Raw genomic sequence first — 26,477 nt, 5'->3', positions numbered from 1 at the left:
CCCCCCCCCCTCTTAGTGCTCTTGATCCTAACAATAAGAATATCATGTGATGCATATATTTATGAATTTCCTTAGAAATATTAATTTCTTGATATGTTAAATTTCCTTAGAATTGTAATGGTATCATTATCATGTTTATTATATTTATGAATTTATTCATTGTAATAAATTATAAGTATTTATATTTATTTTAGCATGTTTAATAATTATAATTTGATTATGTATTAAATTATTTATACGCATGATATATATCAAACATAAAATAAATTATATGCTTAATAATACTAAAAAAATTAATATGACTATATAACATGTTGGATAGCCTTTATAAAGGTATAAAAATAATAAAACAAAAAAGACTATTACTTGATATCATTTAGGGGATAAGTTTGCAGATCTAAAAATCTAATTTCTATAATATGAAGATTCAAATTGATAATAATAAATCGATTGATTAACTAAGGAGAGTGACATATTATTATAATAATAAAATTTAACTCCAACCTTACTTACCCTTACGATGAATGTTTATTATTTCTACTTAGCGATAAAAGAATAATTTTAATGACGTAAGGCATCCACGAGATATCACTTTACGCATATATCCTTTTGGGTAATTTTTAAAAGCTTTAAGAATAAATCAAGACACATGTGCATCGTCATAAGCATGCAATTCTATGATAGAATATTCTATAATTTGATAGAATATTTTATAATTTGAGTTAAAAATACCTCAATAATTATAAAAATACCTCAATAATTATATAATATATATTCGATATTAAGTCTTATACCTCACTTCGTCTCTTTTAGAAATTATAAAAATACCTCACTTCGTCTCCTTCGTATAGAAACTACTTATACTAAGGTATAAGTCTTATAAAAGTACCTCAATAATTATATAATATATATTCGGTACTTTTTATTTGTTCTTAATATTTTTAATAATATTAGAAAATTTTAAATTTTTATAGTTAGGATTGAGTAATGAAAAATATCAAAATTATATATATACTTTCTTCTTATTTTTTTCTTTTCATAAGATTCGTATTGTTTGAACCTAAAATATTCACTTACCTTAGTCTTCCCTATAAAGCAGTGAAATAATTTTTATTTTTTATTTTTCTCATACAGATATTTTCTTCTCCTTAGAGTTCTTTCTTTTTCTTCAGAACGAAATTTACCTTTAAAATGATTATAGGTTCCTTTTTTTCCTTTAATTTTCTCTTATTTATTAAAAATATTATCGGTTCATGTTCTAACAAATTATGCCCCATATATGTTCTTTAAATTTTGTTAATCTCTTTGGGTGAATTTTCGATAAAAAAAGATATCTTATTGACCTTTTTCTTGAGGGTTCTCGTAATCTCTCTATCATTATCCGAAAATAATCTCCTATCCTTTTTGTATTACATTAAATTAATTCATAAAATGAATCAATATATTGTATTTCTCGATCTTTTGGTGTGTGTTTCTGATTACATGATTTCTCGTCTCCGACAAATTACATGATCTCTTTTCGTTTGTTTGCTTCCTTCCTCAGTACGAAGATGTGACCGTCGAAATATTCTACCACACCTGCAGCTTCTACGCGAATGCCTTGAATGCTGAGGTGGTGGTTCAAGAAAGGCACAGAAATTCGCGCAAGCTTTACGGGCGTATAATTTACTAGTGCATTTTGTGTTGCTCTCCAGCCACGTACTCATACTCAAACACCCACGAGGCCGGCTATCGACCCAAGACCTCGAAACACCACCGGACATCCAACTAAACGACGCCACGTGTATAATAACTTATGTTTTTAACCCTCCTCGAGGACGTTTCGTGCCACGCTAACTCTCGTCCGTCGTCTCCGACCCCCCATACCCTTCCCCTTCCCCGGCCCTCTGTCCTCCGCTCTCCGCTCTCCGGGACTTTCTTGGAGACAAATCGAGTGTCTGATCTGAGCGTACCGATCTGGTTGATTTTTCTTTGATTTTCGGAGAGGTGCTCTTCTCTGTTCCTCTTCAAGTTTTATTCTTTGTATCCTCCAGGTGATGTAGATACTTTGTAATTGTGATTTCATGTGAAGGCTTAGGTTACGTAGCGCTTGATCTTCTTCTCTTGGATTATGGGTTAAACGAAAGGATGGGTTTCCACCATCAAAATGAGTTTCTTGGGGTTTTCCCCTCATAATCATGTTAGGGCTATTTATCTGCTTGATGCCTCATGTTTTCTTTGTCGATTAGGATTAAAGCAAATGACCCTATTCGTAATCCGACTTAAAACATTACGAGAAATGTGATTTGAGAAGCAGTGTTTTGGGGCGATGAGGCACTTTTTTTTTTTTAATTTGCTCTTGCGATTTGCAGGAAACACTTTGTTTTGTAATGTTTTAGCTTTTGTAAACGTCTTATGAGGTGATCAGTGCAAGTGCTTGTTAGGTTGATGACCGATAACTGCCTTCTTACTCGTCTTTTGTTTTCTTATCCTGTGGTGGGGATTCTGAAGGTTCAGGGGCCTACTATACATAGGTTATTGTGGATCTCATCCGTGGAAAGGTTCAGCAAGGGGAAGACTTGTGGCTCCTAACCCCATTTATTGAAGTTTTATGCCAGTTTGAGGATGACTGTTGGATCTTCCTTGCATTTGTCCCATGAGCTACGTGTTGTCCAAAGCACTGGCCAGACTAACCAGCTTAAGGTAAGAGGAATCGGCCACGCCAACCGACTTAAGGTAAGACAGAGTTTGTTTACATATTTGTTTCATTTTGGCACATTATGCTTCTTTAGTATGAGTATCTGAAGATCAACCATGACTTTGCAGTGCTACAAAATAAACAAATTGTACTGCTTGAAGACCTTTCCCCTTTCTTCTTGTGCTTCGGTATGTTAATCATTCTCAAAGGAATTTTTACCATATTATTTTGTTGTAGTTGTGCTTAATTTGTGCCAATAATAGTCACATATTTAGTGTTCAGTGCTTTCAGTTGCGACACAGACTCTTTGATGCTTGCTTATTCTTTTTGTAATTCAATCATAGCAAGTCATGAAAGAAAACAATAATAGGCTGAAGGTGCTTGTGAATGGAAAAGTGGTATTTCAGATTTAATATTATGTCTATCCTGTAAAATAGTGCTTTAAAGCAGAACTTGTGTTTTAAGATACAGTGTTGTGCTCCTATTTTCTAAGTTGATTTCTTTTTTCAAGAATATTCTCGTCAGAGTATTCTTGTTAACATGATTTGTTATCCGTTAGTCATAGCAAAAAAAATTCTATGCTAGTCATTTAGGTTGATTTTAAGGTAAGCTGTGATTTTTGATTAGCTAACAATTTGTTTGAGGAAACTTCAGAGTCACATTGATGTTAAACTTATGCGTCAAAGGATTCACTGTCTTTTTTTACTTATGACACCAAATTGCAACTGCTTTCACATTGGTTAAAATTTTATCATCTTTGTCTTTTTTTTTCTCTCCATTATGATGGTAAGTTATCTGAATCAATGTACTTGCATAAAGGCAAACCATGGTGTACTTGATGCCATTAGTGCTTAGGTGTTGAAGTTAGAAGTAAATTCTACTTCTTGAGAAGTCAGGCAATGAAAACAATTGAAATGAAGTGCTGAATAAGGTGTTATTTAGTATATTGAATAGTCAAAGCTGGCATAATCCATAAAGAACTATATCTTTTTGGATACCTTTTTTTTTTTATGTAAATATTAAATTTCAGTTATCTAGTATTGAATAGTCTCCTTTAGATTTAAGTAGGTGATGCCACATTTTTTGAAGGACATACCACGACATGTAGGGTTTAGAAATAGATCCCAGGTTGCTATAGTTATAATAACAAATTTAATTCAAGCACTCGTGTTCTTTGTAGATGTATGCTACTTTTTATATGGATGGTCTAGATCAGTGATTACAATAGGCTCTCAGGCGCTCGCCTAGGCGCTCGGGCGAGGCAATTCGAGGCTTGAGCGCCTCGCTTCATTTCCAGGCGACGCGCTTCAAAGAGGCTCCGCTTGGGCGCTCGCTCGAGCCCAGGCGTCGGGCGCTTTAGGCGAGCGCCTGAGTTAAACCAGGTGACCGAACCAGATTTTTAGGTCTGATTGGTCTCTGGTGCTTTAGTTGATTCAATCGAACCAACTAAATCACCGATATTAGGCTCCCTCTCGCGATTTCCCCGACTTTCCCAACCCTAACATTCGTGATTTTGCCGTCGAGATTTCTTCCCCGCTATCGCTGCTCTCTGTTGCCACTGCCACTATCGTTGCTCGTCGCTATTATCGCTACTCGTCGCTGCCACAATCGCTGCTGTCGTCACTCCCGCTGTCGCTCACCGCTCCCGCTGCCGCTACCACTCACTGCTCCCGCTCCCACTCCAGCTACGGCTATCGCCTGCTACCTCTACCGTTGCCTCAGCAGTCTTGGTCTTCTCACACACTTCTCACTGTACTGTTTTAATACTATTAATTTTTATTTATTTAATAGTATTTTTTATTTAAAAATAAAAAATATACTATTATTATTTATTTATTTATTATGATTTTGTACCTATTTTTTTTAAATTTAATAGCATATTTTTATTTAAATAATTATATTTATTAATTATATTATATATATTTTTATATTTTAGCGCCTCACTTCGCTCGGGCGAGCGCCTAGCGTCTCGGGCGTTTTTCGACCTTGATGCATTTTTCAACGTAAACTGGTAAGATAATAGTTAATATTCTTGTTAACTACAGAGTCAGTAATGGTTAATATTCTTGTTACTTTTACTTTAGCTTAAACTGGTAAGATAATAGTTCTAGGTCATTAATTTACACAATTGTTACAAACTTTTTAGTTATTGTTGAGGATAACATGAACTTTATTTTGTTTTTGTCCTCATCATTTCATCTTCTTCAATGTTATTTCTAAGTTCTGTCCTATATATCCTTTCTTTGCTTGCTTCTTATGTTATATAGCATGCAGCAAGAAATGAAAGGACCTTTCAGAAAGGTAGGATTAGAAAAGTGAAATAAAAAAAAATTATAGGAGATGCAGGGAATGGATAAATAGCTTATGTTGATGGATTATTTACCTACTTTAGGTCATTGATATGCATGAGCCATCCTGATATAAAGTTAAAACATCTGACTTTTGCTGGTGGGAGAAGATTCCAATTTTTTCAATATGTAGATGATCTCTGATTCATTTCATTTTTCTCTTCGTCACATATCAATCTTTGTGTTTTAATTGTTTTAGTTTCAAAAACATATATATGTATCTTTCTTGTCTTGTTACTATTTCTTAGACAAATACAATTTGTCACCCTTGAAACATTATCTGATAATTTTTTTAAGATGTCAGCTTGTCTAGCTGGCGAGGATTTTGAATGTTGATGGCAAGGTCTTGAAATCAAATCCTGTCTTACAACTTTGCAAAAAAAAAAAAGTCACTGTTACCTCATCAATGTGCACTTGAAACGATGATATATGGAAATTGGACTTCTTTTCTTCTACTGCCTTTTAATTTGTGAATTTAGGATTTTTTTCCTAGATAAAAAATGATGCATCATTTTTTAAGAAACACAAACTTCTAGTATATTTTTTCTTAAAGGGAAAATTTATGCGATTTAATTTGCTTATAATATTTTCTCATGCATATCCAACTTTGCATGCAGCGACAAGGTGCTTGGAGTTCCCATATTTCAGACAGGGTACACAAGCCAATGTTCTGCATTCCACACAGATACAATGTTTTCAAGTGTCAGTCTTCTACTATACCATTCTCAGAACATGTGATTCCTCTTCTGAGGAATACCACCTTGTCTTTGACTAGGTATTGCATTAATTTGATGCTTAATAATCTACAAGATATTGATTCATGAATTTCAGATGTTTTTCTTTCTTTTCTGTGGGTAAAAACTGATATTACACACTTAAATATTCCATTCATATCATCATGCTAATTTGTTACCCAGTCCATACCAAGGACTGCAATTTCATGCCGATCGGCACAGCCAATCTTTGGCTGATTCGGCATGTGCCAGTTTGTACTAGCGTACCAACACATGATATGTCAGAATGTGTTGATAGTTTCCAAAAAAACCCAGAAAATATCCAAAAATACATGAAAATTAGGAAAAAGTTTAGTTTAGGGGTTTTTTAATTAGAACTAAATGCAAATTTAGTTCTATTTTAATAAAACATATTCAAATATGGAGGGGACAGTGGATTTATATTTTTTGGATGTTGATGAGCATCTCTGCGGCATGTTCTAATGGTTCTTCCATTGATATTGAACAAGAGTAAGAATTTATGAGAAAGAGGGAGTGATTGAGTAAGAAAGAGTGCTAGAAGATGTGAGATTGAAATAGGATCAAAGAGGGAGGAGAAATGGGGTTAAATAGGCATTCAAATGGGTCCAACTAAATGTTGGAACCAATTCAATCTGGGCCACCAACCGGTACAAGTCAGTAATAGTCAAATTTCGACCATTTCACCCGGTATGAAGGATGTGTCATTCGATATGTCCCCCAACTGCTATACCGTCCAATATAGGGCTGTTCGTGTTCCGATCAGCTGTTGGACCAGTAGATACTGCCTGTACCATGCCGTTTCGGGTGGTACATCAAACAATGGCTTATACCACAACAAAAAAGTTTTTCCTTTCTTCAAAACATGAGAAGAATCAAATAGAATTCTCATGAAGTGATGTTCTCTATTAATGCATCTCTTCTCTTTCACTCTTATAATAGTACAAATTGAATCACTTCTATTTGCACTCCTTTACTTTTCTCAATGGCTGTTCCATAGTGTTCCCTTAATGCTGCTGTAGTTGTGGCCTTGATCCAGTAGAGTTACTCGTTGAAAGAATTATAATTATTTTAGCAGTTAGTATATACTCCATATTGTACCTCTTCTCTTCCTTTCTCCTTTCTCTTTCCTGGAGTCAGGTGCTTTCATAGTTGAATCACTTGTCCCGATGAATGAAGAATTGGTCAGTTTTGATTGTATGCCTTCATACTCATTTGATTACCTTTAAAGAAAGTGGTGGGCCAATTATGATCAGGATCATTATGGACTCGTGTTCTTGGCTACTGGGTCAGCTGACAGGGTGCTTCACCACCTAGTAGTTTTAGTGAGTCACTTTGTTGCTTTGTTACTTCATTGCTGATATTCTGGAACAGCCAGATAAATTAGAATATTTTTAATCAATGCTCAACGGGTTCATTGACAATGATAGAACATCTTGATTTTTGCTACCTAGTATTGCATAGGATGTTGAAATGTTGCTTTAGTCATTTGTTTATAGTTCTCTTACATCTTATCAAGTAGCATAACTAAGCTACTTATTGTTGGTCCATGACAACTCAGTTGTTCTTTGTTGAAGATGTTTGGAGGATTGGAATCCAATATAAATAACATGGGCCATTCATTTAACGGACAATCTGCATAAAAGTTCATTCTCACACCTTTGTTGCACCATCTATATGCTTTCTCAACAAAATAGCTCAATTTTTCTGATAATTTATCTCAACAGCTTTGTTTCACCCTTCATGTGATCCTCATTAAGTTACATGTAGTATTTCAACTATTATATTACTGCAGGGGCATGAGTTTAGTTTTTTGTTCAATGTTCTTGGTCTCAAGCATACTATGGTTACATAATCCAATTGATATTTTATCTTCTTCTTATGACCTTCTCTAGTTCTGGGATTTGAGTTCCAAGTATTTTCTTTTATCATGAGTTACAACTATCAGGATTTATTATATCTAGTATTGTAGATTAAAAAATTATTTTGTTGACATATCTATGATGTTATATATGGAAGATTTGATGTGGTGGACCATCTGTTATTCCAAACTGTGATATTGACATCCATGCTCTATATATTTGGAGGGATGAATTTGTTGCTTCATCGCTGTTAAATAATTACTAAATAAAATGCTAAGACAAATATAAAGAGTGCATGTCTGGCCAAGATCCTATTATCGGTGAAAATTATCTTGAAGGTTATTTATGTAGCTTACAAAATAGATTAGGCTACTTCTAGACTCTAAAATATATTGGGCTAGTTTTAGATTTTAGAATAGTTTAGGCTATTCCAGATGCAATTAACTTTGCATAAAGGAAAACTGAAGTTTGTAAATATTAAATATTACTCTTTTGCTAAAGTTCATGAGAAGCCTGACTGGCTTTTGGAGATGGCTTGTTGTGTACTGATTGATGTGCTTTTAATTTTCAATTTCATGTCAATGTTTTGTTGCTCAATATCACAACTGTGGATAGAAGCATAAAATTAAGTTGATTGACTATCTCATAGGTCATGCAATGTGTTGCTTGGAAACCATCACTCTTACCATTTAATCCCTGCTGTTGGGATCATTGCTTTTGCTGTATGGGGTCTTGGGCCACTGATGCGGTACCTGAGAAGCCTATTTTATGTAAGTACTTATGTGTTCTCATCACAGCTACATGTTTTTACCTATAATTATAGGAGTTCATAATATAACATATTTTTTTTCAATGCTCCAACAGAATGATAGTAACTGGAAAAAGAGCAAAACATACTATATGTCAACCTCATATATTCAGCCGCTCCTCATTTGGACTGGAACCATACTTATTTGCAGGTGTGCTGACATACATGATACCTTGTTTTTGTGGAGTCCCGTAAATTTAGTGCTCCTTTTATATGTAATAACATTCTTTAACAAAATCTACTGACAGGTTTCTGGATCCTGTAGTTCTAACCTCGGAATCGAGCCAAGCAGTTAAAATACGTATTCTTAGTTTTGTAAGATCTTTATCAACGGTGCTAGCTGTTGCCTATTGTTTATCAAGGTGAGGATGATAGTAATTTAAAAACAGAAACAATTGCTGCAGTCATTTTGTTGATTTCTCACTTGTTGACGCCACATATTCTGTGGTTGTCTTGGTACTTCCCATGACTCAGTGGTGGGAATTCTTACTTAGATTTTCGACCATGAGGAATTTTAATTGTTCTCATGTGTGCCCATCTATCAATACTATTTTTAGCTTTCAGTAGCTTGGCATGCTTTTTAGGAGGTTAAAAGATGTATATGATATAAACATATTTTTGCAAAATGGTCATGAAGAACAGAAAATTGAATATAATTTGTTGTGGGTTAGTACTGGCTCTTATGTGATTCCTTTTTCAGTTTTCATCAATCTGTATTCTCTTTATCTTCTTGGTTTCCTTGAAAGATTGTTCCTGTATTAGCTCTTAGAGCTTACACTTAATATTATATATCACCAAATGTACGACATTGTTAATAAGTACTTGTTTTATTTTATTTATTCTTCTCAGTTACACTTTATATATCACTGAATGTATGACACTGTTAATAAGTACTTGTTTTATTTTGTTTATTCTTCTCAGCTTCATTCAGCAGTCACAGAAATTCTTCATGGAGCACAGTGGCGCTGATGATACAAGAAAAGTATGTTTGTCATGCTATTCATTAAGTGCATCTGTTTGAATTATTTTTAAAATTTGAGGTTAATCTGAAGAAATTTGCTGGACATTTTACAACAACTACAATTGCACTATACTGAACAGACTGCTAAGATCCTTTATTCGACTTTTTAGTAAATGAATTTTTTATGGAGAATACTTTATTATTATTTGTGGTGGAGCTTTGCCAAGGAAAGTGATCCAAAAAAGATTTCCTTATTTCATATCTAAAAATTATCTCATTGCCTGTAAGGTTATGAGGTTTAATGAAAAAAAATGCCTTCTGCAGCAGCTGTTATCAGATTTCATTCTTAATGATAAGCAAGTACTATTAGTTTCAGAATTATTGTGAAATTTTTGACAGTTAATTTCAAAGAAGTTAATTATATAACTGTTAGATGCATCTGGTTTATTCAAAGAGAATAGATCTTGGTTTATGTTTTAGTGCTTATCTATTTCTCAATGTGGGTCTGTTTCTTTGCAAAAAACACATGGGGAAAAAATGGAAGTTGCTTGGATTGTAGGAAAAGGAAATGGAACCAGTTATCTTTTCATTATTTTGCAATTGGAATGCGTTAGGAAGTTAACTGTATTTTTGGAAAGCTTACAGAAAAGTCACTGACATGAGGTTCTTGAGAGATTTTCATTTTTGGGAAAATACAATCCTTAACCAAAAGGTTACATCTGAAAATCTTAGAAATAGTTTTAATTTTTTTTTAATTTTCATATCAAACAAACATCAGAAAAGAGTTTTTTTCAAGGCAAAACAAATTTCTTCAAAATTTACCATGGAGCCAAACAGACACTAAAGGTTTTTCACAGAAATACATGAAATGGCATCAAAAGATGATATCATGTCTTCTGCACTTTATGCCGTTGTTTGTGTAATCGTGTCAACTTCAGTCTGTCTAGTAATTTGTTTTTATGTTATTAGTTAATGGGCTTTCTGTTTACGTATGTCTTTTTTTTTTAATTTTGTGCAGATGGGTTTCCACTTTGCTGGAAAAGCTATCTACACAGCAGTTTGGGTTGCTGCAATTTCTTTATTCATGGAGTTGTTGGGATTTTCCACCCAGAAATGGATCACTGCTGGTGGTCTTGGAACAGTGCTGTTGACTCTTGCTGGTCGTGAGGTATTGTCACAATTTATCCTTTTTAGCAAAGGAATTATTGACCTGCAAACTTCTCCTTAAGGTTTGTTAAGTGCAAACTGGTCACTGGTGCCGTTTTTGCTAATCAGATTCAAAATGTTTTCACAGATTTTCACGAATTTTCTTTCAAGTGTTATGATACATGCAACACGTCCATTTGTTGCCAATGAATGGATTCAGACTAAGATTGAGGGCTGTGATGTTTCTGGTTCCGTAGAGGTTGGTTTTAATAGATCAGTTTACAGTAAATTTCTGTTTTAATACACAAGAGAATACTTTTATATATTTATTTGAACAAAGACATGATAATATTTGTCTTTAGCATTTTATTGGAAACCATCTTCTTTTACTTTGTACAACAAGTTCCTTGCATAAGATTTGTCTGACTTGCTGTTGGGCCAAACAATGTTGCAGCATGTTGGTTGGTGGTCTCCAACTATCATAAGAGGTGAAGATCGTGAAGCAGTTTATATTCCCAATCACAAATTCACAGTTAGTGTTGTGAGAAATCTCAGCAAGAAGACACATTGGCGTATTAAGACCCATCTTGCCATCAGCCATTTGGACGTTAATAAAATTAGTGTGAGTAGCAGTGTGGACCATCTTTGCAATTGGACAATGATTTGCATCTAGCCTTTTTTTGTCTAGCTTTGGCTTTCTTTCTGTTTTTAACCAAGCATTGAAAATTCTATATTTTTTATTATGCACAGAACATTGTAGCAGATATGCGGAAGGTTTTAGCAAAAAATCCTCAAATAGAGCAGCAGAAGTTGCATAGAAGAGTATTTCTAGACAATATTGACCCAGAAAATCAAGCTCTTCTGGTAAAATTTGCCACCTTGTTTAAACTTTTTTACTTTCGAAGCATCATGTATCTGAAGGCACACTGGCACAGCCATTTGATATCCTGGGATTTTTTCAAATGTTCCAAGTAAATTCTTTTGGAACTTGGATTACAGAATTCAATAAGGTGTGATTTTGAGGATGTTTGGTCCAAAACCATGTGAAATCCCCATATTAAATGGGAATATGGAACTTGATTCATAGCAATCTGGGGTAAATTTGGATCAGCAGATTCTCAGGGGTGGAATTCCTTTAGTTGGATATGAGAATTTTTGTCTAAATGCAAAGGATTTTATAGTTAATCCTTGTTAATCACCATATTAATCACTATACTGGACATATTTCTTATATGATTTTGGCCTCATGGTTAGTATATATGAAGATACCATGTAAGCTTCATTTAGTTATGCATATTTTTGATGGACAATTTTTTTTGCCATTGGGGACTTCCATAAGATGCATGTTAGCAACATTAGACCTTAGACTTTTGATTGTAAAATATTTGTAAAAATTACCAGGTGATTTTATAAAAAATAGAGAAGAAAAAGCTATAATTGATGCAAATACTTAGGGTTTGATGATAAATAGTATGATAAAGGATTTAAAATAACACCAGACATCAAATAAAAAGATATTCCTGGTATATGAAAATTCATACGCCGATCACCAAAAGATAAAAATTTGATGGCGAGGCACATATAGTTCATCATCTATGTGTTGTTTTACTCCAGTTGCATAATTTGTTGCGATAAACTTTTTGGTTCCTGCTTTATTGAAGTAGTTACTGATAGCAAACATGAGCTTTGGTAGGTACATTAGTGCTTCTTACTTATTCTTTTTATGCTTGTTTCTGTAAGCTTTTGTGCTTTTTAAGTTCACAAGATTGGAAAGAAGAATATTCATCATAATTAGCTTTCAGTAGGGCTGCACTTGATCTTGTTTCCTAGTAGTACATCAATAAGAAGACTATAACATTTTGATCAAAGCTGTTGTTTCTGCCCAGTTTTTAAGTACTATTTGGATCAGTACATATTGATTAGTTATTTACTGGTTTGACAAGGTCCAATATTGAAATGTGTATCTTATTGGTACAATAACTACATATACAGTTTATTTTTTTTAAATTTTATTCAATATTCTCAGATGATACAAATCAGAAGTATTGCTTGGTATATTTGTACCATATCCACTATATTATCGTTACTTAGTGTCCTTGTTTCTTATTCTTTTGCATTTCTTCCTATTGCAGATTCTTGTTTCATGCTTTGTTAAGACCTCATATCATGAAGAGTATCTTTGCGTAAAGGTAAGTGGATAGTATTTGTATTAACTATGCAGTTAAGAGTTCCTATTTTTCTTTTCAAGTATTCTTTAAATGAATTTATTATAGAATCTTAGCATTTAGTTGAAGTAGGTTCGAGTGTATCCACTCTGTGTAACTATGAAGAATCTGTTTTGTCTTGTAGGGAGACATAAAAAATGCATTATGGGTGCTGTTGCCAAAGAAAATCATTAAACAATTTCTGAGTTGGTTATCTATGATACTTAGTCCAGAAGAATCAGAATGCCTAGCATTGTTTACAAAAATGTCACATGCGCCTTGTTTTCTTCCTACTTTTTGAACAAATGAATATTAATATTAATTAAAGATGATCCCTAGCATTGTTTACAAAAATGTAACGTGTGCCTAGTCTTTATCGACCAAAAGCGGTTGACCAATTTGTCTTGGTTTACCACAATTTATGGATTACCTTTTGTGATTCAACATGATGTGCACACTAGACAATAAGTGGCCCATGATTTTGTTTTAGATTTATCTAACACATTAAGCTAGTTAAACACTTCAAAATAGAAATGTTATTATTAGCAGTCTGGAGGATTGATAGATAGTTCACACACAACCAATGGTTTCATCCCTGCGGTATGTAACCTGGCCAGCCTGAACTCAAAATTCAAGTCTTATGAGTTTAAACTGGTTTGGTAGGACGTTCACATTTTAGGTGAAGTGGGATTAGGAACACTGCAAAGGGCAAGTAAAACCAAGTTGATGACAGAAAGGATTTGTTCTGTGTATTAGAGAGAGATGATGAAACTAGAATTCCTGGATTATCGAGAGATGGTGTGGCAGGTGCAATAAGACTGCTGCAAGCAATACAGTGGACTAGCCTTCCATAGTTGATTATTTTTGTTGGAGACAAGAATGGATCAGAGGGTTGTGAATGTGGATCAATCAACAAAGTTGGTAAGCCAGATGTAGGGGCATGACTGGGAGATTGCATGAGGGGGTTATCACAGTGGGTGAGAGGTTAATGCAGTGATTAGGAGGGAGGAGATAGTGCATTAGGGTGCAAGTGAGATGTGGTAAGAAATTTGAGTAAATGAGTTAAGCCTTTATTGGCAAAAACTTAGTTTAACAAAAAAAAATACAAAGAACTGACTTAATTAAAATCTGACTGTGATCCAAAGTTCCAAACAGCTAAATGTTCAAAACTCGAGCCTCGTCTAAATTTACAGATACTGGGATAATTTTTTGGTTAGCCAACTTTAGTTGCACAGTCCAGCCACTTGGTGAATGTAAGCAGTTATGTTGGACATCCATTCTTTACACCTTTCATTTTGTCTTCCACACTATTGGTTTATCCTAGTCTTCATTTCCTGGCATCACATATTCAGGATAATCAAGTTCTTATTATTTAACATCTTATTTTGCTTTTGGCTGCTGATGGACACAGTGTTTTTTCTCATAATGTTAGTTTTCTATTTATGGCTTAACAAGACATAATGCTAAGAAAATGATGGCTGTTGGAATACAAACAGGAAGCTGTTATGTTAGATCTACTCAAAGTCATCAGCCATCACAGAGCTAGACTTGCAACTCCTATCCGTACAGTCCAGAAGATGTATGGTGATCCTGACATAGAAAATAGTCTTTTCGCAGAGAGTGTTTTTAGACATTCTGCAGCATCTAGTCGTCCATTTCTTTTGGTTGATTCTCAATCAAGAATCAATGATGATGACAAAGTAAAGCCTCGTTCAACATCACGTGCAAATGAAAACCAAACCAGTAAGACTGCTACAACACAAGAGCCCAAGCCGACTCATGGTGGCACAGCTCCAAACAACCTCAACAAGCACCAACAGAAGAAGGAAGATTCTGGGGATGCTTCACCTAAGAACATGAAAGCCGATGAGGCGGTAGCACCATCTTCCAGTTCTCCATCCACGACACACCTTGAAAGCCTGGATTCATCAGGGCCAACTCCAAATTCTGGTAGCCAAAAGCCTCCTTTACCGGAGGCTGTTACCGAACAGATTGATGCAAAGAATGAAGCTGAGAGCGTGCAGACAGTGAAGCCACAAGTTGCCAGATCTGCTTTCGAAGATAACATTGTACTAGGAATGGCTCTTGAAGGATCAAAACGTACTCTCCCTATCGAAGAAGAAAAGGGTCCATCATCCATGCAATCACAGGAAAACGAGTTTGCTGCTGGACGTGGTATTGTGCCTTCTTCATCTTCAAAGGATGCTAAAGGGCCAGTCGCATTGGTTGACCAGAGGGATCATGACAGCTGACCATGTCACAATCAGCCGAAAGTGTTGTGACTACTATGCACCTCTTTTCTTTTTTTTTTTCGAAACAGGTGCGTGGAAGTTGTCTGTGGGTGGCTGGTCCACACAGTTGTATACTATTGCTTGCCATTGCGATACAGAAGATTCCTAATTTGCTTGATGGTTTTCCTTTTTAAACTGGGATCCTCAGCAATGATGGTTTCAAAAAAACGTGCAAACCATTGGGAGCTTCTCACTACACCATGTAGTTCATATGTTCACTGGTCTTGTTTCCCTCGGTCATGCTTATTTTCTGTTCCTGTATTTGTAATGCATACTGAGAGGAACTAATGGTTGTCACACTACTTTTGTTTTCTCCTCCTAAATTTGATCGATTATGGTCTCCGTAAAAACCGATTTGGTTGGGATCTAATGTCTGTCACCTGTGATCCTTTATTTGTGCCTCTGCTGTGATTAATTGCACATCCATTACTCGACTATAATAGTCCATGATGCCACTATCACTTATTCAAGGAAAACAAATTCCACACTCCTTGATGCTCATCGTTTCTTTGTGGGCTATGTGCGGGTGCGGTTCACTGTCTCTCAATTCGGGATGCAATATTTACCTCGTCGTCGTGGCTTTCGAATCTCACTTCTCCAAACTTTAAAACTATCGAGAGACGACAGAGAGAAAGAGAGAGAGAGAGAGAGATCTGTTTAGGCACTATCTCCACAAGTAGAGATCTGTTTAGGCACTATCTCCACAAGTAGAGAGACTGTTTCCGCATAAAGCGATCTACATAAAGTCCGACAATAAATCCTTGGTTTAAGACAATCGGAAAAACACAAACTATTTGGAATGGGCCCCAAGACGGCAACAATTTGATGAGCATAGTTGACACCTGACCTGACCTGACCTGACCTGTTGCTGCGTAGTTATCCAATTCCGTTTGATTGAACACCCAATGCCACAATCCTCCAAGTCTCAAAAACATTTTTAAGCTATTAGTTGAATCACTCAACTAACAAGACGTCTGAATGAGGGTCACTTCTTGGTTGGAGAGCGGAGATAAGTAGTAATGCCTCTTGACTCATTAGTAGCAGTGGTGGGTACACTCGACCCCTTGGGCGCATTCTACGTATGTATGTGCCTTTCCATCGAATGTAAAAAAAGTCTGGGGGCCTGCGTCCATACTAAGCTATCCATCCATGTATCAATCATACTCCTCTATCCAACTCTTTTCAATCCATAAAGGTGCCATCAAATCTGTCTATTTTTTCTAGACAAGCCACTGACATAGTTGTAAATGGCAAGACAACGTACACACTTTGGAATCTTGTTTGATTTAGCTACACGAATCGTTAAATGGGTCTTAACTAATAAATAGCTAAAGGATGTTAATAACTAATGTTCCTGCAACTAATAGGACAATTTAATCATGAAGTAATGTTTTCATCTCAAGTTAAATCAGATCTACAGTAACTTATTGCTGTGATTACTTAGGAAGAATTTAGATATTATGTACAATGACGTGATCTTTGTATCCTAGTTATTCTCTAGGGTTTTGGCAAGAAATTGAGATTTATATATTCATTATTCTTATAGTGAATTATCTCTAGTTTGCCTCGTAATTTTTACCCTTCGGGTTTTTCACGTAAATCTTGATGTTCTATTTGATTGTGATTCTATTTAATTCCACTACGTATTATGATCTGCTAATATTTATTTATATACAAAAGTTTATTTCTCTTTATATCCTATCAACTAGTATTAGAGCAAGATTTTGATGATTTAATTTTGTATTTGAACATGGAGGCTAGTGGTGTTTCTCACATGATTAGTTTGAATAGAAACAATTGGATGATATGGAAACCAAGAATGGAAGATCTCATGTATTATAAAGATTTGTATTGATCTTTACAGGGGGATAGTGCAAAACCCACAACTATGACAGATGATTAGTGGAAGAGGTTAGATCGAAAAACAGTTGGGTTTATTCGATAGTGGCTTGATGATAGTGTCTTTCACCATGTTTCTACTGAAAGTTCTGCATATTCTCTTTGAAAAAAGTTGGAAGGACTCTATGAAAGAAAAATAGCTGGCAACAAAGCTTTTTTGATCAGAAAACTTGTAAACCTAAAATATAGAGAGGGTGCTTCTATTGTTGAGCATCTGAATGAAATACAGAGTATTACTAATCAGTTATCCTCTATGAAAATGTCTCTTGATGATGAGTTACAAGTATTATTACTTCTCAGTTCATTACTAGAAAATTAGGAGACACTGGTGGTTTCCTTCAGTAATTCTACGCTAGATGATGTTGTCACAATGAGTCAAGTAACAAGTAGTTTGTTAAATGAGGAGTTGAGAAGAAAGAATTCAACAACATCTCAGAATGATTCACAGACACTTATCTCAGAGAACAAAGGAAGGCCAAAGTCTAGAAGTAGTTCACGCATGGATAGAAGCAAGTCAAGATCAAGAAAAGATATTGTTTGCTATAACTATGATGAAAAAGAAAATTACAAAAATCAATGTAAGTAACCTAAGAAGAGTAAGAAAAAGGGACAAGAAGTGGAGTTTACATAGTCAAAAGATAATATCACAGCTATAGTGCAAGGGGGTGATTATTTGATTTTGTCTCCTTTTTTATGATTTTTTTTCTTGTATGTGTCAGGATCTTGAGTGGGTGATTGACACAGGTGCTTCTTATCATGCTACACCATGGAGAGAGTTTTTTGCTACATATAGGTCTGAAAATTTTGGTGTTGTCAAGATGGGCAACTATGGCACGACAGACATCATTGACATGGGTGATATCCAAATAAAGACTAACAAGTTGGTGTTTAAGGATGTGAGACATGTGGTTGACTTGAGGCTGAATTTAATTTCAATTGGAATGTTAAATGATGAAGACTATGCTAGCAGATTTCATAGAGGGCAATGGAAGCTCAGTAAGGGTTCTCTTATTGTGGCTAGTGGAAAGAAATGTCATACTTTATACAGGTTGCATGCTAAAGCTTATGGTGAGCAGTTAAATGTTACAGAAAAAGACTTCAGCATGGAGTTGTGACATAGGCGATTGGGACACATGAGCGAGACGGGGCTATAAGCTCTTTCCAAGAGAGAGGTATTGCCAAACCTCAAAGGTACACATTTGAACCATTGTATTGATTGTTTGGCCAGTAAACAATACAGAGTTTCATTTGCTAGTTCTGCTTTGTCTAGAAACATGCATACCTTAGACCGTGTTTATACATATGTATATGGTCCTTTGAGGATAAAAACTCCTGGTGGATCTGTTAATGTTTTTGGCATCAGTGGTGCACATTATTTTGTTACTTTTATAGATGATTTTTCTAAAGAAGCTTGGGCCTATGCTTTGAAGACTAAAGATCAGGTTATTAATGTCTTCAAAGAATTTCATGCTAGGGTTGAAAGGGAGATAGAAAGATAATTGAAATGCATAAGATCAGATAATGGTGATGAGTATATAGGATTATTTAATGATTATTGCAGGTCACATGGGATTCAACATGAGATGACAGTTCCTGGTACACCTCAGCATAATGCTATTGCAGAGAGGATGAACCGCACCATCATAGAAAAGACCATATGTATGCTTTCACAGGTCAAGCTACCCAAAATATTTTGGGATAAAGCTTTAAGGACTACAGTTGATGTGATCAAATTGTTACCATATACAACCCTAGATGGTGATGTTGCAGAGCATGTATGATCAGGGAAAGATGTTTTCTACAGGCATTTGAGAGTGTTTGGTTGTCGTGTATTTGCATTTATTCTAGACAATGAGAGGTTCAAGCTGGATGGTAAGACTAAAAAATGTATTTTTCTTGGCTACTCACATGATTATTTTAGTTACAAGCTTTGAGATCCAGAAAAGCAGAAGGTGTTTAGAAGTAGAGATGTAATCTTCTTTGAGGATCAAACCTTTCAGGATTTGAAGAAGAAGACACCAACCAAGACTTCTGCAGAAGGATTAGCAGATTATGACCTAATTACTCCTTTAGTATATCAGGGTGATGGGGGAGATATGCAAAAAGATGGTATAGAGCCTGATGTTGATCTACCTACGGGACATGTTGAGCAAGAAGAAGTTGGAGAGCAACTTCCTATAGAACCTTTGTTGAGAAGATCTTCTAGACAATGTCAACCTTCCAGAAGATACTCTACAGATGAGTATGTGATGCTTACTAATGCAGGTGAACTAGAGTGTTACCAAGAAGTAGTTGAAAGTGAGCAAAAAAAGAAGTGGTTAGTTGCTATGTAAGAAGAGATAGAAGCTCTTCAGAAGAACCACACTTATGATTTGGTGTTACTACCAAAGGGAATGATGGCTTTGAAGAACAAGTGGGTTTTCATGTATAAGACTAAAAAATATTGATCACAACCAAAGTACAAAGCTAAATTGATTGTAAAAGGCTTTGGTCAAAAGAAATGTATTGACTTTGAAAAGATTTTTTCTCTTGTTGTTAAAATGTCTTCTATTCGTGTTGCTCTTGGTATTGTTGTTAGCTAGGACTTGGAGGTTAAGTAGTTAGATGTGAAGACAACTTTCCTTCATGATGATTTGGAGGAGAAAATTTATATGGAGCAACCAGAAAACTTCAAAGTCAAAGGTAAAGAGAACTTTGTTTGTAAGCTGAAGAAGAGCTTGTATGGGCTGAAATAAGCTCCAAACCAATGGTACAGAAAGTTTGATTCATTTATAACAGAAAATAGATACAAAAAATCGACTTCAGATCATTGTGTATACATCAAATGGTTTGGTGAGAATTATATTATTCTCTTACTTTATGTTAATGACATGTTTATTCTTGAGAAAGATATGTCTAAAATTGACAAGTTGAAGAAAGAATTGAGTGAGTCTTTTGTAATGAAGGACATGGGGCCAGCAAAGCAAATACTGGGCATGTATATTTCTCGTGACAAAAAAACCAAGACGATTTGGTTGTTACAGGAGAAATACATCGAGAAGGTATTAGAAAGGTTTAGTATGAGCAATGCAAAGCTAGTTGGTTCTCCTTTTACAGGTCACTTCAAGTTATGCTCGGAACAGAGTCTATCAAGTGACGAGGAGAAGAAGAAAATGCAAAAGGTTCCTTATGCTTCAGCAGTTAGAAGTTTAATGTATGCGGTACAAGGCTGGATATCGTATATGCAGTTAGTGTTACTAACAGATTTCTTACAAATCCAGGCAAAGAGCATTGGGCAACAGTGAAGTTGATTTTTAGATATCTTAGAGGGAGCTCTAAGGGTTGTTTAAGCTTTGGAGGTGGACCACCTGTGTTGACAGGTTACACAGATGCAGATATGGCAAGAGACATATATACTAGGAAGTCCACATCAGGTTATGTACTTACTTTTGTAGGGGGAGCTATGTCATGACAATCTAGATTGCAAAGGTATATTGTTCTCTCCGTCATAGAGGCAGAATATATTGCTACTATAGAGGTTTGCAAAGAAAAATTATAGATGAAAGAATTCTTACAAAAAATGGGGCTAAAATAGAAAAATTATGTGGTGCATTGTGATAGCCAAAGTGACATCCATTTGTATAAGAACTTAATGTTTCATTTCAAGTCAAAGCATATAGATGTCAGATACCATTGGATTTGAAATGTATTTGAAGAGAAGCAGTTGCAGCTTCACAAAATCCATACAGATGACAATGGAGCAGACATATTAATAAAGACTTTACCAAAAGAAAGACAGGAGAAATACCGACAGTTGATCGGCATGACTTCACATTGAGGAGTCATGAGACAGCCTTCCTTATGGGCTGAAGGGGGAGGTTGTTGGGCTAAGAGCCCATAGTTTAACCCATATTGGGCTTTAATAGACCACAACCCATCTCCCCTTTGACTAAACCCTAGATCTAATTAAGGGAGAGTTGGGGCTGCGAAATTGAGGTAGAAAAAAGGTAACAGCAAGGGCGAAAATTACTACAGCAACTTGATTCAATAAGGAAGAGAACAAGGTAGTAAAATAAGAGAAAGAAAGAGAAGAAGACAACGACAACGCAGTGAGATTGTTCTCAATCATTCAGCAGTGTTTTCATCTCAGGTTAGATCAGATATATAGTAAATTCTTGGTGTGATTACTTAGGAAGAATTTATATATTATGCATAGTGATATGATCCTTGTATCCCAATTATTCTTTTGTGATTGTTGCTAGGGTTTTGAGCAAGAGATTGAGATTTATATATTCATTATTCTTATAGTGAATTATTTCTAGTCTGTCCCCATGGTTTTTACCCTTCATATTGGAGGGGTTTTTCACGTAAATCTTAGTGTTCTATTTGATTGTAATTCCATTTAATTTCGCTACGTATTATGGTTTTGTTCATTAAGACTCTATCGTATCTATAACAAATCTATACTCAAACCAGAAACTAATTAATTAAACCTTGGAACATGATAGGCTTGATTACACTTTGCACAAAACGCTGATCGATCCAATGAACATGCACATGAGAAAGTTTACAGGTCTGTAGCTTGTTTAAGCACTCAATCGAAAATAAATTAGTGAACCTCTTTGATAGTTGTTCTTCTTTGAAAGATTAAGCATCAATTTACCAAACTCATATGCTGAGTTTGAGTCTTTTGCAACCCCTCTCACCGTAATCGAAGTGTCTTCCGGAAAGAACAACGATAATTGTTTTGGAGTTCACATGTTAGATGTCGGTTGCGAGGTCAGGAGATGCCACATATAATATTAATAGCAAGACAAAGGCAAACGGATGATGATGATGATGATGATGACGTACGGACGTTGGCTTCCTTCGTTTGAAAGGAGAGCTTCCACGAGCACGCATCCACCAAAGTTTATCCGGTTCTCATGACGGACAAAAGACAGCATGAGCTCCAACTTGGGAGTTGTCCGCGATGGTTCACAGGAGGTATGGATGGCTTCGGCCGTAAAGAAAAGGAACCAATGACAAGGAGAGAACACCCATGGAACATTCTGCGATTCCCGTGACGGACAAAAGACGAGAACGACACCAAAGCAGGCGGTTCTCCATACTTATGATGTTTCAGAATAGGTATAGGAAGAACGATGAATGATTTTGCCTTAAGACAGGGATGAAACGTAGTGCAATGCTAGACAACTGGAGCTCTGTGCAGCGGTTCTCCCTCGTGATGAAATATGGGATATTTGTGTACGAGGAAAGATTGATTAGAGGCTTAAAAGAATACTTGAGAGAATCAATGACATGCATATATTGAGTCTGATCCAAAGTCTAATAATTTAGATTTTAAAGTTGAATTGATATTTAATATAATAATATCTATTGACCTTGGTCAAGTTAGGACCAAAGTATTCAAGCATGAAAGTACTTCTATATGAAGTAAGGAAATTAAGATTTATTTATTTATTTATTTTAATATATCTTCTTAAGATTTTGATAAGAGATAATGAGATACACACACACATATATATATATATATATATATATATATATATATATATATAGAGAGAGAGAGAGAGAGAGAGAGAGAGAGAGAGAGAGAGTAGGAAAATACTGTGAGTTGTATGTGAGAAGGTGTATGTATAAAGGTCTTTTTAAGCTTGAATTTTAATTCACTTAACACGCGCACAAAGTAGGAAGTTATGTATTTTTGTCCCCTAAGAAGAAGAACTGATAGTAGAAAAAAATAATAATAAAAATAAATAACAAGAAGACATGCATGGGATGAAAGAGCACATAAATGGAGGCTATAGAAATTGAGTTGAACAGTACATTTTACTTGCTCCGAATCAAGCACATAAACGGAGGTCAAATTCCTAAAACTTGATTTCCAAAGCATGGCTTCCTCAAAACTAATACTGTTTAGGGTTTTTTGCTTTGATAAGGAGAACCAGAAGACTGATGACACAGCCATGCCTAAACTAATAAACAATGTGGCAGTAAACTTCCAATTGCCGAAATTAAGTTCCCTCTAAACTTTCACGTAATGAAAGTTGTGGTAACGTATAATTTCTAAGAAAATTCCCCACAGAAATAGGAGAAGAATTAGCGACGGTGGAAGCTGATATTCAAATACGTCTCCAAAATATGAGCTTCTTTTCCTTTCCGTCAAGAATATTGTATGATTTTTCTTTTTTATTTTTTTCCTTTGGTGCAAGTTGATGTACACTATCCATCTTTATGGTAAGAAAAAAAAGGCCCACTGTCAATAATTATGATTAAGCTTGCAATAAAGTGAATCGAGAAGGTGGTGATGGAATGTGATGATGATGATGGTGGTGGTGGTAATGCACGCTCTCCAGCTTTTCTCTTCTCGCTGGTCTCCCTCTCTCGTATGGATGTCAGAAGACACAACTCCATCGCCACCTCAACAACGCAAGGGAAAGCTGTAGATCCTCATCTTCCTCCAGGCACTGTTGCCTCCTGCAAGCTGGGTTGGATTCTTTTCCTTTTGCTGACCTTTGTGTGTGTATGCATGATTCCAGGCCCACGTACGTACCAGTCTCACTGCCACCAAATGCAACATCATGAAAGAGAGATGACAGCAAGCGAAGAGGAGGAAAGCAAGCCATGAGAAAAATTGGAGAACAGCCCTCATCTCGCTCATCTGCTGCACCAAAAAGCATCAAGATAAAGGCAAATCTCTCATTGGCCCCATTGAGAAGCATGCACTCACCAACACCTCCACACCCACCTCCTTAGATTCCCCTCCCCACCTCCTTCCTCCTCCCACTCTTCCTTCCCCACTCTCAAAAGCTACAAATTAGCCCGTCCCTCAGCTAAATTCCAATTCCTAGATCCTCTCTCTCTCTCTCTCTCTCTCTTCGCCTCCTACCGTGTACATAGTCTTCTGCCGTCTGTTCGTCAATCTCTGTGTGGAGAGGTAAAGCTGGCGACAAGCAATTGTTCTCTCGGGTAGATGGACACGCTGTTTAGATTGGTTAACCTGCGATCATCTGATCAACAGTCTTCCCTCAATTCCAACCGCACTTCTGGTAGCTCGAGATCAGCCTCCAAAGGTCACCAAACCTACCACCACCATAACCACTACTTCACAAGCTCTTTGCACCATCAACAAGGGGAGCAGTATCAGGAAGAATGCGGCACCAACAGTTCTCGTCTTTACATGGATGAAGACTTCTCCTCCGGCCCATCGTCACAGCACCGCCACCACCCTCCCTCCTCTGCCGCCGCCACCACGCCCACATCGGCTCCACTTGTTGATCCCGACGACTTGTCTCTTCTTCGGGACCTCAACATCGACTTTTCTTCTCCAGCCTCGTCGTCAGGCAATGTCGGCGGCGCCGGAGTCCGGTGGGTATCTAAGCTTCTGCCGGAATGCGCACGCGCCGTTGCCGCCTGCGACAGCCAGAGGGTGCAGCAGCTGATGTGGGTGTTGAATGAGCTCTCATCCCCTTACGGCGACGTGGATCAGAAGCTGGCCGCCTACTTTCTCCAGGGCCTCTTCGCGCGCTTGACGTCCTCCGGCCCGCGCACCCTGCGCACCCTCTCTGTTGTCTCCGATCGCAACTGCTCCTTCGACTCCACCCGCCGCACCGCGCTCCGCTTCCAGGAACTCAGCCCCTGGTCCTCCTTCGGTCACGTCGCCGCCAACGGCGCTATCCTCGAGTCCTTCCTCGAGAGCTCGGCTTCGAGCGGGACGCAGAGATTCCACATTCTTGATCTCAGCAATACCTTCTGCACGCAGTGGCCGACCCTACTCGAGGCGCTTGCGACGCGATCTTCCGACGACACGCCGCACCTGTCCATTACCACCGTCGTATCGTCGTCATCATCACCGTCATCCTCGCCCTCGTCCTCGTCCTCGCCCTCGTCTGTTGTACAGAAGGTTATGAAGGAAATCGGGCAGCGGATGGAGAAGTTCGCGAGGCTAATGGGCGTCCCCTTCCGATTCAATGTAGTTCATCACCCCGGCGACCTGTCAGAGCTCGACCTCGATCAACTCGACCTCCGGGACGGCGGGAGCGCCGTCCTCGCCGTCAACTGCGTCAACACGCTCCATAGAGTTTCCCCAGCCGGCCACTGTCGCGACGCGCTCGTCGAGGCCTTCCACCGGCTCCAGCCGCTGATCGTCACGGTCGTCGAGGAGGAAGCCAAGCTCGTAGCCTGCGAGGGAGGGGAGGAGGACGGCGAGGCCTTTCTGAAGGTGTTCAACGAGAGCTTACGGTTCTTCTCGGCGTACTTCGAGTCGTTGGAGGAGAACTTCCCGAAGACGAGCAACGAGCGACTGGCGCTAGAGCGGGCGGCAGGACGGGCGGTCGTGGACCTGGTAGCGTGCGCAGCATCGGAATCAACGGAGCGGCGCGACACGGCGGCGGGGTGGTCGAGGCGGATGCGGGCCTCAGGGTTTGAGCCGGCGGAGTTCAGCGAGGACGTGACCGACGACGTAAAGGCCCTGCTGCGGAGATACAGGGAGGGGTGGTCGATGCGGGAGGCGTCGGAGGCCGGTGCCGATGCCGGTGCCGGTGCCGGGATATTCCTCGCGTGGAAGGAGCAACCGGTGGTATGGGCGAGCGCGTGGAAGCCGTGAGAGAGAGAGAGAGAGAGAGAGAGAGAGGAAGGCCATAGTGCCTAGCACGTGCGGGAGGGGGTGGGGGGGGGGGGGGGCGTTTTCCTTAAGGTTGGCACGTACGGGAAATTAAGCTGCAGGTGAGGGGAGCTGACAGGCGAGAAGACAAAGGGCAGCGTCGTCGAGAGAAGGGAAGAAAGAGAAAAAGGGGAAAGTCTTTTAATCCTGCCAGAATATATCACCACCATTCTTCTCTGTATTTTTTCTTCTTCTTCTTTGTATTGCTTTCCTTCAATTCTTCTTGTGTTTGTTCTGAGAGTCTTCTATTGTAATCTTCTTTCGCTGGTTTATGTTGCGAGCAGCGTTGCAGAATGATATATTTCTTTTGTGGTAGTACACAGGACAAGGACACCAACTGGGAAGGGATCCACTCCAATCATATATAAAAACTAAAAGAAGAAGAAAGCTTTGCATCCTAATTTAAACCAGTCAGTGGGCTTCACTACAATAATTCACAAGAGGCAATAATAAAGAAGATGAGAAATGATGGAGATTAGGTGACATGGTGCTATCAGGGTAGAAAGTTTTAAGCATATATCTAATGTGTATATATATATATATATATATATATATATGAATGGATATCGAAACAAAGGATGCAAGGGGTCGTTATCTGGTAAGCCAAGGACGGTGTGGTGGGAGGAAGGAATCTTAGGACGAGTGCTTCTGCAATCTAGCAAAAGATGGAGGTGGTGGTGGTGGTGGTGGTGGTGGTGTTGGTAGTGGTGGTGGACGGCGACTGAGACTGAGACTGAGACTGCGACTGCGGCAGAGACAGAGACAGAGACAGAGACAGAGACAGAGACTATGAGTGCTCTGCATGGCCCCCATTGCTATCTTTGCTTTCTCCCTTTTTCCACATCACAAGAGGGAGGAAAGGCTTTGGGCCACTGTAGCCAATAG

At 37.6% G+C, this 26,477-nt stretch overlaps 2 protein-coding genes across 3 annotated transcripts; both read left to right on the top strand.

The window, feature by feature from the left end:
• Nucleotides 1-1,829: 1,829 nt before the first annotated feature.
• On the top strand, nucleotides 1,830-15,419 carry LOC103973436 (mechanosensitive ion channel protein 2, chloroplastic). 2 transcript variants are annotated; one of them, XM_009387999.3, is made up of 14 exons: nucleotides 1,830-1,986; nucleotides 2,491-2,715; nucleotides 2,806-2,865; nucleotides 5,643-5,800; nucleotides 8,289-8,409; nucleotides 8,504-8,598; nucleotides 8,696-8,809; nucleotides 9,369-9,429; nucleotides 10,427-10,576; nucleotides 10,703-10,813; nucleotides 11,009-11,176; nucleotides 11,305-11,418; nucleotides 12,687-12,743; nucleotides 14,255-15,419. In XM_009387999.3, the coding sequence occupies exons 2-14, from the start codon at nucleotides 2,605-2,607 to the stop codon at nucleotides 15,008-15,010; spliced, it is 2,076 nt and encodes a 691-aa protein (XP_009386274.2). In that variant the 5' UTR covers nucleotides 1,830-1,986; nucleotides 2,491-2,604; the 3' UTR covers nucleotides 15,011-15,419. The 2 variants fall into 2 exon arrangements, with proteins under 2 accessions (XP_009386274.2, XP_009386275.2); XM_009388000.3 differs by having other exon boundaries at nucleotides 1,845-1,986; nucleotides 2,497-2,715.
• Nucleotides 15,420-23,340: 7,921 nt separating this feature from the next.
• Nucleotides 23,341-25,910, top strand: LOC135677658 (protein SHORT-ROOT 1-like). The gene has a single exon (XM_065190031.1). It carries the CDS (start codon nucleotides 23,904-23,906, stop codon nucleotides 25,533-25,535), a length of 1,632 nt encoding a protein of 543 aa, XP_065046103.1. The 5' UTR covers nucleotides 23,341-23,903; the 3' UTR covers nucleotides 25,536-25,910.
• Nucleotides 25,911-26,477: the final 567 nt, after the last annotated feature.

The sequence above is a fragment of the Musa acuminata genome, chromosome BXJ1-1, assembly GCF_036884655.1.
Source record: "Musa acuminata AAA Group cultivar baxijiao chromosome BXJ1-1, Cavendish_Baxijiao_AAA, whole genome shotgun sequence".
Taxonomy (NCBI): Eukaryota; Viridiplantae; Streptophyta; class Magnoliopsida; order Zingiberales; family Musaceae; genus Musa; species Musa acuminata.
The sequence above is the reverse complement of the archived record's forward strand: the minus strand, read 5'-3'. Positions and strand labels throughout refer to the sequence as shown.